This window comes from Protopterus annectens, chromosome 4.part1 (genome assembly GCF_019279795.1).
Source record: "Protopterus annectens isolate FY-2018-M chromosome 4.part1, PAN1.0, whole genome shotgun sequence".
Lineage (NCBI taxonomy): Eukaryota > Metazoa > Chordata > Ceratodontiformes > Protopteridae > Protopterus > Protopterus annectens.
The window spans coordinates 763043320-763058059 of record NC_056734.1 but is presented as its reverse complement, the minus strand read 5'-3'; the positions used below and the strand labels follow the sequence as shown (position 1 = coordinate 763058059).

General features: G+C 37.5%; 1 protein-coding gene across 1 annotated transcript in view; it reads right to left on the bottom strand.

Annotated features, from left to right (window-relative positions):
* The window catches only part of LOC122801301 (vomeronasal type-2 receptor 1-like), a 225186-nt gene that overhangs the window by 113062 nt on the left and 97384 nt on the right, over window positions 1-14740 (bottom strand). The window contains exons 3-4 of the mRNA XM_044070846.1: window positions 14497-14674; window positions 8745-9036 (exon numbers count right to left, since the gene is read on the bottom strand). Coding sequence (XP_043926781.1) covers window positions 8745-9036; window positions 14497-14674 — 470 coding nt within the window. The remainder of the gene's footprint in view (window positions 1-8744; window positions 9037-14496; window positions 14675-14740) is intronic.

The following is a 14740-nucleotide window of genomic DNA, read 5'->3' as shown; positions in this document are numbered from 1 at the left end:
GTTTAGAAGCATGGGAGTTAATCCGTGTGGAGGAGCAGGGCCATGTGGTTTTACCTAGTCCTGTCTGAGGTTGTGCAAAATATATGCTCCTAGGGGTATTATTGTTTTCAATAGTTATGCCAGAATACAAAAAGTGTCATGGATATTGTAAGCCATGCTCTTAACTGGTAAAGGCTATCTTGTCTGGGTACTGTGCTCATGTATAACTGACTCCAAAAGGGACTACCACTGTGAATCCAGCAAACTCTTGCTATAATGACAGGTTAACATACCTGTGTATAGTGAGGAAACAATATTATATTAAAATATCTGAATTTTTAAGAAAAATGGGAAGGGGGATGTGGAGAGGGTTAATATGTATGGAATGGAAACCAAGCTGGTTATGTTGTCTATGGGATTTAACTTTCTTTTAAATATTTATGTAACCATGGCTCACTTTTTTAACTAAACAAACCAAAATACAAAAACAAAAAATTGATAAAACCACACAACACAAGGCTGCAGATATTCTGACAAAGCAGCTCCAGCAATCCAAAACTTGTTGATAAGCACTTTCAATTTATTCAATTATAAAACTTCATCAGATGAAATAAAAATAATAAAACAAAATCCAAGTTTTGGATTGCTGGAGATGGTTTGTCGGAATCCCTGCAGCCTTGCATGTGTGGTTCTATCACTTTTTAATTAATTTTATATAATTTAATGTAAGTTCTATCCAAAGTTACAGCAAAGGATAGCCATCTTATTGGTAGCTTGCTTGCTGTGGGGTCTTTTACTGAGTGGAATTGGTTGAGAGAGGGCCGAGCATACATGCTGCAATTGGAGGAATACATGGCTGAACATTCTAAGCATTGTTTTTTAAAAACCAAGTTTTGATGTTATACCCTCAAGAAAAAGAGTTTCCTTTTAGAATTTCATTGAGGAAATTGAGGTAGTTTAAATATGTGGAGATGGAACAGTGTGGAAGAGTAGGGCCACGTGGTTTTGCCAAGTCCTGTCTTGGGTTGTTCTAAAACCATGCTCCTAGGGGTACTATTATTTTCAGCAGCTACTGCAGAATACAACCTCCTCATGTTTACTGATAACTCCAAAAAAGATTAGCACTGTGACTCCAGTAAACCATGGACCTGATGACTGGTTAACATTCTTGCATATAGTATAGAAGCATTCCCAGGCATGTGATTTTAACTAACTTATTCATTTATTCAAAAAATAGTAATTTAAATTGCTTTTGACCATGAACAAGTCACTTAACCAGTGGTGCCTTTGGAGGATTTGGGATTTGGCATTTGGACTAAGCTCGTTAATGTCCTCTTGGACTGCGCATCTAGTAACTACCACTGAGCTATGAATTTTCAAAACTGCTGAAACTACAAAGGTTATTAAACTGCTGTCAGACTGCATCAGAGTCCTGGAGAAGGTGACCGATGAATGTATAAAGCATAAAGAGTAAGGTGTGTGATGAGAGGTTCGTATTCAGAGTCAGGATGCAGTACAACTGCCCTGATGTTTACAGTGGGACAGGTAGTAGAGAAGAAGGTGGATATGAGGAAAGAGTCCAACTGGGCAGTCCTATACTTGGAGCAATCATATGAAAATATACCATATAGGCTGATTTAGGTAGTCATGTGTTTGAAGTTCCAGAAACACTTATATCATTAGTGAAGGCCATGTACGAGGATTCAGTGACACAAGCACAAACAATGTTTAGATTGACAGAGGGTTTTCAGTGGGAGTGGGTGTGCATCAGGGCTCAACTCAGAGCCCACTGCTGTTCATGCTGTTAATGGAGTTCATCATCAAACAGATCAGAAGGGACATATTAACAGAGCTGCTGTATGCAGCAATGTGGTACTACAGGCTGAATGTGAACAGGGAGTTCAGTAAATGATAGGGGACTGGAATGTAGAATATGGGATGAAACTGAGTACAGACAAGACATTGGCAAAGTCAGCCAATGGGGCAAACCAGAAAAAAGGTGAACACCAAGATGGAAGGAAAACAGTGGAACAGGCTAATAGCTTCAAGGACCTGGGAGTTGTGGTTGAGAGGAAGAGAAGTCAGAATAAGGAGGTCAGAGCTAGAATGAAAAATGCTCTAACTAAGTGACAGAAATTGTCAGGGGTAGTGCCTAACAAAAGAATGACAGAAAAAGATGAAAAGTAAGGTGTGCAATACAGCTGCAAGACAAGTGCTGCTGTATGGTACAAAAACATGGACAGTGAAGGCAGAGCAGCTGAGGAAGTTTGAGGGCACAGAGATAAATTACTTAAGATAGGTAGTAGGATGTATTTCATGGCAAAGATCAATGAGTGAGCCAAAGTAGATCCATTTGTACAGGAGGTCATGAAAACCAGATTACTGAAGATACTTTGGTAAAGCAGATGGTAGAGACAAGAATACAGGTAAGAGGAGATGAGGATGCCCAGCTAAGAGATAAATGGATTGCATGAGAGACGATATACTGTATGAAGGGCAGGCATGACAGTCAAAGAAGGTAGACTGGCTGTGAAATGAGAGATGTGACAGCTGTTGACACAACATAACTTCATGTTAAATTAGAAAAGGTGCTTAATGATGACGACTATAGACATATTGTTTTGTGGGAGAAGCAAGGCTGTGAACCCCAGCACGAGTGGCTATGCCCCCACATCCATGCTATTTTATTTTTCACTCCAAGATCTCATCGATTCAGTGATGAGATTTCTATAATCCAATATTGCATTCATGTTTGAGATAATGCAACCATAGACAGAAAAAATGAAGCATGAGTAGTGTGGTGTGGCACAACCCCACAGTACGGTACTATTCACCCACTAGAGACCTTTGTTCTAGCAATAAATTCTTATGATGTATTAGTAAGATATTCGACACTGCTAGAGACTCACTCCACTCCCATTATGTGCAAAAACTCTGCAAAGAATTCCCCAGACATTTAAAACAGCTAGAAAAATGAAATAGTTTTTCAACATTTTGCTTAAGCAGCACCTGTGCCAAAGATGGCTCTGTTCTTCCTACTCACCTGGCTAGCTTTAGTCAGAGTACTTTTCTCCAACTCTTACAGCCACCTTCCTTTCTTATTGCTCCTCCTCAGACTGCACTAATTTCCTAAACTCTTACTTTCCTCCTTCTCTCACACCCCACCACTAGCTACAGTTCCTCCTCTGTCCATTTATCTTCCTGCTCATTTACATAATTTCTCCTCCTATCATCAGCTTTTTAGCTACATTACTATTTGTCTGTAAATTACTAACCTCAAAAACACTCCAGTTTTATCCTTTCCCTGCAGCCACCATGCTATAAATTCAGTAACTGTTATTGTATTTTATTTTTCTATTCAATAATTAGGCAATTTATGTTAATTCTACTCTCATTGTTTGTATTAAAATGCTATGATCAGGTAGGAAATAGTTAAAAATAATATTAATAAGTTCATGAACAGATGTTTTTACCCTGTAATTCTAAACATGCATCATGTGCAACTTAAATTTGGAGCTGTTCTCACTGGTCCTCCGCTGACAATGGGTTTTACCCAGTTAGAATTTTCCCAGTCAACAAAGACAGATAGACAAATGCATACATACATACATACGTACATACATACATACATAAATAAGCAAACAAGCAACCTTTTTGAGCAAAACACCAAAAATCATGACTTCTACTCCTGCAAGGTATTCAAGTGCAGGTAAGCAAACTGCAGGGGAGTGATAGCTATAGTACTTTGAAATGCAGATAGATAGATACATGACTACATTTGTCATTAATTACAGTCAGTAAATCTGCTCATCATTTCATGAGTTCTGCCAGTAAAGTGAAAAATATAAGGTTATGATGTCCGTGTGGAAAGTAAGGCAAAATGTGCCAAATACCACTATTCAGCATTAGCGCCAGGACTTGCCTGCTCCTGGCTGCCATCATACATGGCATGTCAGGGATTTTTACTTTAAGTTCTAACGCCATGAATAACCAGTAGGTATATCTGAGGGGGCATGCAGTGGGTATTGTTCAGGGTTGTTATTCAAATACACAAGTGGTGGAATCCTGCAGATGTTCCACCCTTTAGTGTACATACCACAGGTAGGCTTCACTGATAACTACCTGGGAAATTCAGACAAACTGCATGCCTGCCTATCTTCCTTCATCACGCCCTCCCTCTCTCGAAGAGGTGAGAGAGCATAGCCACTTCATTTATCCCCCACTCCAGTCAGCTCATCCCAGTGCTGGGCCCTGGCAATCAAATCCTGGTCACCTGGGACACAGATAGGGCTCTATTCTTATACACCATAGTGATGACAATACTGTGAATTAAACATACAGACAGCTGTGTGAATATCGAAAGCAAATAGGCTAATACATTTATGACAGCGAGGCCCATATCACTGCAGTCTCTGAAATGCAAGATAAATGCTATAGCAACTGGAGAAAATAAATGACAATTCTCTTCTTTCCTTGACATCAAAATGGAACACAAAGCATGTCTATACTACCCTGAACTTCGAAACTTATGTATTCTTCAGACAAACTAATTGGAGTTTTGTTTCTTAGATTCCAACTGGAGAGTAGATAGAGAATTCTGCCAGAATTGTGTTAGTATGTACTATCCACCCCTAACTTCTCACTGCAATGTTTATGATTCATGTCCTTCTTTCATAATGACAGTCTTGTCACAGCAGGTGGCCAGTTGCTTTCTGATATTTCATGTTGGATATTTCAAAGCAGTTATACTGAAAACATTGTAATGCAGCTATTTCAAACTATAATAAGTACAGAATTAAATTCTCTTACTTGGAATACACTGTCACTAATCAAGATAGACAGGAGGTTTGTGTCTTTTCCTATTCTATACCACTGATAACATGTGCATTTGTTTAGTTAACATCCATACTCCAAGAATGGGATAAAAATACTTTAGCAATCAGTTTAGGTATTATCTTAAGGATCAAGATGTTGATCTGGCAAGAACCCCCTTCTTCTTCAGATTAGACATGACTTACACCATGTTTGTTAATCACATCAGTTTAGCACTACATTATGCTTCATTAGAGTGTTTGTCACCCCAGTTTTGAGATAGTATCAGTCTAAAAAGAGGGTCCCACAAAAATGAAATCCCCATTTGCCTTTCATCGCTACACTGGCAACAATACTTGGTTACTAAGCGATGAGAAAATTTCAAATAAATCCATTGAAGCTGTAGTACCCAGTTACCACAGATGTCAGAATGTTGAAATTAAATGTAAGGAAAGGAAATACCAAATAACCTTGTTTTAAAACTGAAATATGAATTAGAAGGAAAACAGTGACAATTCTCATCCAGCTTGCATGTATTTAATGTGTCAAATGTTTAATAATCTTAAAATAAAATATTTTAATGTAAAATATGTTTTATTCTGTATTGTAAGACAATGAATACTGAATGAAAGGAAACTGTGCTCCATTTTTGTAGAATTTAGGCCGCTTTTATAACTTTACAGATACTTATTTTGTAACAAAAACTTTATAGTTTGACTGTTTTGAAAAGATGGGATTATATATATTTTATGTTGCTGAAACTATATTATTTTAATTGTACTGGATTGTAGTTAGAGATAAAGATTTAATCCAACTTACAATATAGTGCAAATAATATTTAAATTAAAGGTCAGACTGTTACCACTTAGTAAAATTTTAGAAGAAGGCATATTCTGAGTGCTGCTAACTGATGACTGACAGTGCAGTGGTCTGAGACCAACATCTCGATGCTGGTTGTATGCAGTGTGCATGCTTTCTCTGCATGGGCATTTTCTCAGTGTTCTCCTGCACCTTCTAAGCATACAGGATTTCACTCCTTCACTTCCATTTGCCTTATGTATGACTTTAAGCAAGTCACTTAACCAGATTGTACTCCTGGGTTGACCCTGAAGAGACACTTGTGGCCAGAGGGATTACAGAGTTAACAGATGAATTTTAAAAACAATCCCGTCTGACTGTTTACCCTAAAACTGCATGCATTTGGAAGGTGTCATGGATGAGGAAGGTGAAGGTGTTCAAGGATGATGTTATTTAGATGGTTAAAAATTAAAAGAAAAGTAATCATGATATTTTATATAAATAACAATGCACACACACACACACACACACACACACACACACACACATATATATATATATATATATATATATATAAATGATGCAATTTGTCATTTTGTTTAAGATAAAAATCAGTCTGTCATATTTTTATGTTGAATTATGTTAATTGAGAGGGTTGTTACCAGTTTTGTTATATTGTCTGAAATTGTGGAACAGTGAGGGAAAGGGTGTTTTCCATTTCCCCACTGTTGTGTGTGACCCTGGAGCGGGTACATATAAGTAACAGGAGGTATTGCTTGTGTGATGTAACATATGATGCTCATACATATACATACATACACAATTCTCATCTGAATGTTTAGATTTTTCCTCATATTTTTGGTCTGTTCCTCACAAATTTGTGGTTTTCTGGAAAATCATTGAGGACTTGAAGTCAGTAAATAATGACAAACATTTGTGTTACAGCCTTTGTATCCTTCAGAAAATGCTTGCTAATATAAAACCTGTTCTTTAAGCAACTACGTTTGTAACAGCAATATTTAAAATATGCCCCAGTTGTTGCGCCTTTGAGTCTCATTATTTTTGGCTTTGTCCAAATTTCTTGTGGTAAAAGGTTAAGAGGTATGAACACACACACACACACACACACACACACACACACACACACAATATATATATATATATACATAGAGAGAGAGAGATACACACACTATATTTACTTTTCATATTTACTAATTGGTCCCTCTGCTATGTCAGTTTGTGATCCCATTTGTTCTTCATCATTAAGTATAACAGGAACTTTTACAACCAAATGGACAATGGCTACCAAGGAACAAAAGGACTGTGGTTTCACAAGTCATTTGCAGGCTGGAACCCTAATCATTGAAGCAGCTCCCCCAGTCAGTTACTGATACTACAGCAACTTCCAAGTGGGTGACTATAACAAGAACTTTCTTGTCTTCAGTACCATAAGTAAACATGCTTGTAGGTCAAGCTGTAGGGATCAAATATTCTCTATATCTGCAGTATTTTAAACAGATGGTTGTGCACCTGTGAATGGGGCTCTGGAAGGGGTAAGACAGAAGGACTCTGGAGATGTATTCAGGGTGACATGAGAAATCTAAAGAAAGTGTGATAAAGAAGGGAGAAATGGAGGGCAGCTAGAATATAAAAATGAACTCAAATGGCAGACTAGCTTTGCTGTGTCTTTCTGCCCTCAAACAAAAAGTAACAATGTTGCCAACAACGAGAGCTTACTGTTTGTGCACCTATCTAATTACAGGTACATTTGCCCAGAGAGAATTCTACCTACAAAGTCTAAGAGTATATACCACTTAAGTCCTTCAAGCAAATGAGAGTCTCAAACAGTACAAATCTATCTTCTGCTAATCAAGGGGAAATGAGTTATGCATACTATATGACAGCTTATTGTGAACTAAGCACTAAAAATGACAGAAATAAGTTAACCTCTAACACAACTGTTTAGTTCACTTACTTTAACAAGTGCTTACTTTTCAGTATCATAAATTCATGATTTTAATAAATGAATATATTAAATGTGATAGGTAATGTATGATGTATCATATTTATGTCTTAGACCAGAACTAGATTCTAATAATTGTGTCTAATGTATCACGTGCCTTACATTACAGCACTGCATGATGGGGTTTTTGTGTTGTTCCTTTGCCAATACAACGGATAAAATGTTAAACCACTGACATGACTCACTGCATGCAGCTGCTGAAAGACATGTTAATGAAGAGTTTCCCCTCCATCCATCCTCAACCCCTTTTTCCCATTTTGCACGAGGTCGGGGTGTCACTTTCAACAGTGACAATCTTCTCGAGCCAAGGTTTACACCGCAAGCTGGCTAGCGCTGCCATGGTAGTTCATCCATACCACTCACTTGCACACGCACTCACACCTACAGCCAGTTTATGTCCAATCCACCTACTGCATATCTTTGCAATGTGGAAGGAAACCAGAGCACTTGGAGGAAACTCAAGCAACTGCAGGGAGGACATGCAGACTCCGCAGAGAAGGCACCCCAGTCAGGAATCGAACCGGAAAACCTCCTGCTGTGAGGTGACAATGCTAACTGCTGCACCACCGTGGCTGCCCTAATATCTATGTAAAAATAACACAGCATTATCTTTGTCAACCGACCTCAGCAGTATGACCCCTTTTTCACCCTTGAAAACGTGTTGTGTGCTGTGAGTAATTCGGAGTAATTTAACTCAGATAAAAGAATGTAAAGCTAAAACATTGGTAGTTCTCAAGCTCAAAACAGTGGTACTGCCTTTTTTTTTTTTTTTGGCAAGGACATCTCACAGCACCACATATCCCTGAACTTTATATATACTAATTCTGAGTTTCCACAAACATGGAAAAAGGCATAAATAAAACACACCTTCCTCCTTGTCTCTAAGTTTAGCAGCCTACAAACAAGAATGCAATCTGTGAATTGAGCCACAACCAGGATCCTGAAGCAGTGACAACAGGAAAGAGATGAGTTCCTTGCTTTGATGTTTCTATATCCAAGAAAGGCAAACTTTAAAAAGCATAGGTTTCCCTTGCAAAATGCAGATTTGGAAGGCAGAATGCACAAAAAAGGTGAAGAACTACTGAGGTTTAAAAGACTATACGGCACATAATACAGCTGGCAGATGCCTTACCAGTGGTACATGATATGGTCCCAGTGTTCTTGATATTATCATGCTCTGAGATGAGGATGGATCACCAACTAAGACAGAGACATCACCAAAACCATGACAGTTGTATTTTGGTACCACCTCCTTCTGGCCATTTACAAGCACAAAGGTTGCTCTGAGAGACATAGGATGTTTTCCACATGAATCATGTATTCGGTAACCAAGTGATATATTTGAAAGGAAAACTGCATTATTATTAATCTCATCTACTGCAAATGCCAAGGTTCTTGCCCATCGCAAAGATCTGAAATTAAAACTAAAGTAAAAGCAATAATAAAAAGTCAGATTTTATATATATATATATATATATATATATATATATATATATATATATATATATATATATATATATATATATATGTATATGTGTGTGTGTACTTATATTTAATAATCAAACACACAAACCAGTAGACAGATATACACACACAGACATACTAACATGTATGCACACATGGTCAGAAACTGCTATATGCAGTGCAAAAATAAATTAGTAATTCTGTAAAAGGATTTCAATAAGTTGAATGAGGTGGAAATGCTATTGCATGAAGGCAAAGTATTATTGTCTGAATACAAGCATGCCTTTATTTATTGCAATACAAGCATGCCTTTATTTATTGCAATACAAGCATGCCTTTATTTATTGCAATACACATTACATAGGAAATCTTTTCCAATCTCTTACTGTATTTACAAATGGCTTGTGTGAATTCATAGAAGTCTAACGAATGTAACAGGCATGGATATAAGCTTGTAGTTATCCCACCAACATTTCACATGCTGCTTGACTACATAAGCTGGAGGCAATACTGCATTATTTATGGCAGCCATAGGAAAATGCATTAACATGTTTGGTGGCTTAGTGTTACAGCTTAAAGCAAATCAGTTCTTATAATTACAACAAAAAGGACATAAATGAAGCAAAATGCAAAGTGAAACAAAACACTTGTAGTCAGGATACTACACCGCAGTATCAATTTATTAAAAATATGTTTAGGACTTTTGTCCACATGTACTTTCTCAGAACACAGCATTCATAATATTTTATCTAATTGCATGATACCTCACAAGTCTCAGCAAAAGTAAAAAAAAAAAAAAAAAAATACACAGAAATTCATTTAAAAAAATGCATTAAGCGCCTGGCCTGCCTTGGGGATATAAACAAAAACTAGAATCCATGGTGAAAAAACAACATAGAGAGATGGGCATGCAGGCTCCATAAAGAAGGCATCCCAGCCAGGGCGAAATTAGAGTGAGAGAACTAAGCACTGAAAGTCAGCAATGCTTTACTCTACCAGTGCACTGGAACATGCTGTAGGGATGATCTTTTCTTTCTTGAACACAATGCCTCCATGAGCATAGGCCAAGAGCTTTATTTTGGGGAAGTGGCAGCTGTTGGCTGATGATCTGTGTTGCTGACTGTGTCTGTTGGCATGCTGCTTATAATTTATTTGTTTGTTTGTATTTGTTTTCTGAGGTAGAGCACTGATCTCCAAAGGCTTTTTTTCAGACTCAGCCTGGGAGCAGGGTCTGGTTAAGTGACGTACTCAGACTCACACTGTTAGGCAATGGGGGCTAAGGGAATCAAGCCTTGCACCTCTAGACCACAGGAGGCAGCTTGTTAGTAGATCCTTATTCCTCCAAGCCAACTGCCAGACACTTAAGTTCTCACTAACCCATGAATCTCAGCCTTGGGACAGTGACAAACCTTGGCATGGCTTGCTTGAGGGTGTTACCTCTCTATCATAATTTTGCTAGTTAGCGCAGGTGTTCTGTTTCATGAGGTGACATCCTGACCTGATACATAACCATTTATGTGGTCGATGTTCCCTCACCAAAAAATTTCAGTGGTGATATTCTGAGCTGTGGTATCATATTGCTCAATAATATAAAATCAGTTTGGCAAAGAAAAGAACATAGCTAACAGCCATATTTCTAACAATAAAAATATTATTCAAAGAGGAAGAAAATCTAAGGTAAACAAAAATGTGAAAAAAAGTAGAAATGTATTTTGTGCACCCTTGTATAGTAGGTTGCACCCTTGCACCCCTAATTAGGATATCGTCCTCCTGGAAGAACATCTCTTTGGAATGTATACTAATGTTAATAAAAAACAGATTAGTGTTTCCGTTTGTTTTATTATGCTTTAATCCCTTATTATTTTTTATTTCCATAGTAATTGCATTAAAGTGTTGTGATTTATCTGCAGAGCTGCTTGCAATTTACGTTGTACAAAGTGTATTCCTAAGGAAAGAATAGCACTAAAGTATTTATATGAATTTCATCAAAATGCACTGCAAGGTACTATGACTTTATGTTATTTAAAAACTTTCTTTTCATTTGAGAAAGAAAATATTACTATCATATTTTACTTCAGCTCTAAACTCTTAGTTTTCTAATCTTTCAGCTAAAGCATGGTATTACGACTATAGACAGGTGCTAGAAGAGTCACATGGCTTGCTAATATGTGCCTGATGCTTGTAATAAGAAGGGGCAAATGAGACCATAAAAACAAAAAGGTGTTTCATATATCAGGAAGTCTCACATTTCTTTTGTCCATAATTCAATTTTATGTCCAATACTAACAGAAAATAAGGCACTTACAGCTTCGATAGACCATATGAAATGCAGATATTCTGATAATTTATTATTTTGTTTTTAACTATATGATATTTAATTTTTAGTCGTTCGCATCTGTGTAAACAACGAAACATTTTATTTATTTATTATTGGCATTTTATTACTGGGAAAGTCTGACTGGGCAGGAACCCATTTTCAGTGGAGGCCAGGGAGAAAAGTTCCACAACATTACAAAACATTTTAAGCACAATAATCTTATAATCTTCAGAAAGAATACAAAACATCTACAGTTTAAACAATTATACCAAATTAGACATAATATGAAAACATTTGTTAAGAATAGATACAAGTAATATAACAATGATTTATTATTTAGAGAATTTTTAGCCATTTTATAGAGAAATTAAAGGTAAGATAGTATAATACAAAACAAGAACTGCAACATGAAGTGAGAGAAAAGCAGGCTTGTAGAATATTTAGACAGAAAGCCAGGGGAGAGAAATTGATAGATGTAAGGAAGTGAATGAAGAAGGGAGGCTAAAGAGGTATAAGGTATGAATATGTACTTGGTCACATTTAGAGATAGAGTTTATAACAAGCCAGATTTTGGTTAAGAAGTGTTTCAGAATGGTTTTGAAGGATGGGAGAGAGGGTATTGACATGATGGATACGGAGAGAGGGTATTGACGTGATGGATACTGAGAGGGGGTATTGACATGATGAATACTAAGAGAAGGTATTGACATGATGGATACTGGGAGGAGGGCATTGACATGATAGATACTGAGAGAGGGTATTGACATGATGGATACTGAGAGAGGGTATTGACATGATGGATACTGAGAGAGGGTATTGACATGATGGATACTGGGAGGAGGGTATTGACATGATAGATACTGAGAGAGGGTATTGACATGATGGATACGGAGAGAGGGTATTGACGTGATGGATACTGAGAGAGGGTATAACATGATAGATACTGAGACAGGGTATTGACATGATGGATACTGGAAGGAGGGTATTGACATGATAGATACTGAGAGAGGGTATTGACATGATGGATACGGAGAGAGGGTATTGACATGATGGATACTGAGAGAGGGTATTGACATGATGGATACTGAGAGAGGGTATTGGCATGATGGATACTGAGAGAGGGTACTGACGTAATGGATATGGAGAGAGGGTATTGACATGATGGATACTGAGAGAGGGTATTGACATGATGGATACTGAGAGAGGGTATTGACATGATGGATACTGAGAGAGGGTATTGACGTGATGGATACTGAGAGAGGGTACTGACGTAATGGATACAGAGAGAGGGTATTGACATGATGGATACTGAGAGAGGGTATTGACATGATGGATACGGAGAGAAGGTATTGACATGATTGATACGGAGAGAAGGTATTGACATGATGGATACAGGTAAGGTTCCAAACCTTAACAATATGGTACAAGTATAGGCAATGACAATTTATATGGCTGACAAAACAAAAAACGAGTGACTAAAATGCCTAAATCTGATATAGTCCCTCTAAGTGGTATGGGCATTAGTTCCTACTGCCTCTGATAAAAAAAGATGTATTTGTTCACAAGAAGCATGAGACTTATTAAGATCTACAATGCATTAATTCTTATTTCCCTCTTTCGATCACCTACTCACATAGCTCATACCAGCAAATTGCATAATCTTGTAGCCCCTATCTGATTCACTATACCATTTCCCAGCTGAAAGTTCAGTGATCTGAAAATGAACAGTTTAGTTCGGAAGTTCAGTATTTTTCTTTCTTCTCAGAATAAATTATTTTTAAAAGACATAGATTGTTGTGTTATTAAGCAAGACACATACTGTTCTTTGGACACACAAAAATAGGTTTTTAGCCTTTTGAAGTGTCATAAAATCTCACTCTTAAAACATACTTTAGCAATCAACATTATAAGAAAGGTTCTGTACTACTGAGGGGTCTTCTATCAGATGAGATATTAAGCAAGGTTTCCATCAACTTGAGCTGGTTATATCACAGTTGGAAATTAAAGATCGTCTGCCACTTTTATTAAAAAGAATAATTTTCCTCAGATTTGCCATAAGTTCATTTATGGTCTCCCTAAGTTAAATGGTATAAAAAGGATAGCACATGTTGAAAACGGCTAGTACTACGCTGTCCACTCTAGCATTCCTGATAAGTAGTCACCCTTAATAGAGGAGTTACTGTATCATCCCTGTGATCATCCTTAGCCCTTCCAAAATAACCATATAACTTTGGCTTCATCACAAACCGGGAGGAAGTCCTGACTATGACACAGACATCCTGACTTTGATTATGGGTTTGGGAAGGAGTGGTAGCTGTCAACTTGCCCATTCAGGTGAGGTGGAGTTCTGCATGTGATGTAGCACTTTCCCAGTGATGGTAGTGTTGTACAATGGTACAGCTATGGTGGGGCAAATGGAGCTGCCCAGGGTGCAAAGTGTTAGAGGATACAATGGGCAGATCCTGATTGGTCTTAAGTGCAACACTGGCATTTTTTTGTTGGTATTGCATTCTTTCTGCACTAAAGTAATTTAACACTGCATGCATGGCAAAAACTGTGACAGCATTTATTACAAATGTAGCAAGCAGTTTGGTACAATTTAAAAAGAACAGAAGAGATTTTTTTTTTTACTGATCGAGTTTAGAATTTACTTTTTTTTCTCCTCAACTTAAAGCTGAGGGAGTGCCAGATCAGGGGATGGCACTGCGCACTGGAATAGGCATCTACCCCTTTGGTGCTATAATCATGCAGAAGATGATCATTCAATTGGGCATACAATGAAGGGTGAGAGCTAACTGCTATTACATGCTGTGATGCACATGATGTCAAGCAGCCCCACCCATTTAGGGCATAACAATCTTCCTGCATAATAAGCAAGCATATCCTACAGGGTCACTATGCTCCCTATTTCCTCTTATGCTTCCCAAACCACTGATGGCTACACTTCCCCCAGCATGGATGCACTTAAGGTAGAAGCAGTTGGAGCAACAACAAGCAGCTGATGGTCAGCTGTATCAGTACACAAAAGCAAAAAAAGTAATATACTGAGAACAAGGCATAATAAAGGAGTGCTATAATACACAGTCTTTAAGTGTTCTCTTACCCTTCACAAAATGTTATTTCTGGTTCCCTTTTGTATGTTACATCTTGAACAACTGGTATTGTATGAATGTTAAAAAGTCCTCCAATAACAATATCACCACTCATGTACAGGCTAGGAAGATTAAACTTTCCTAGTAGTTTACATGTTGTATCAGCCTCTGCTGAAATCACACTGTTCACTGAGAAATAAAACATTACCACAAGCAGCAAGGACATGTCTGCCTCACCATTACAGAAAGATAACA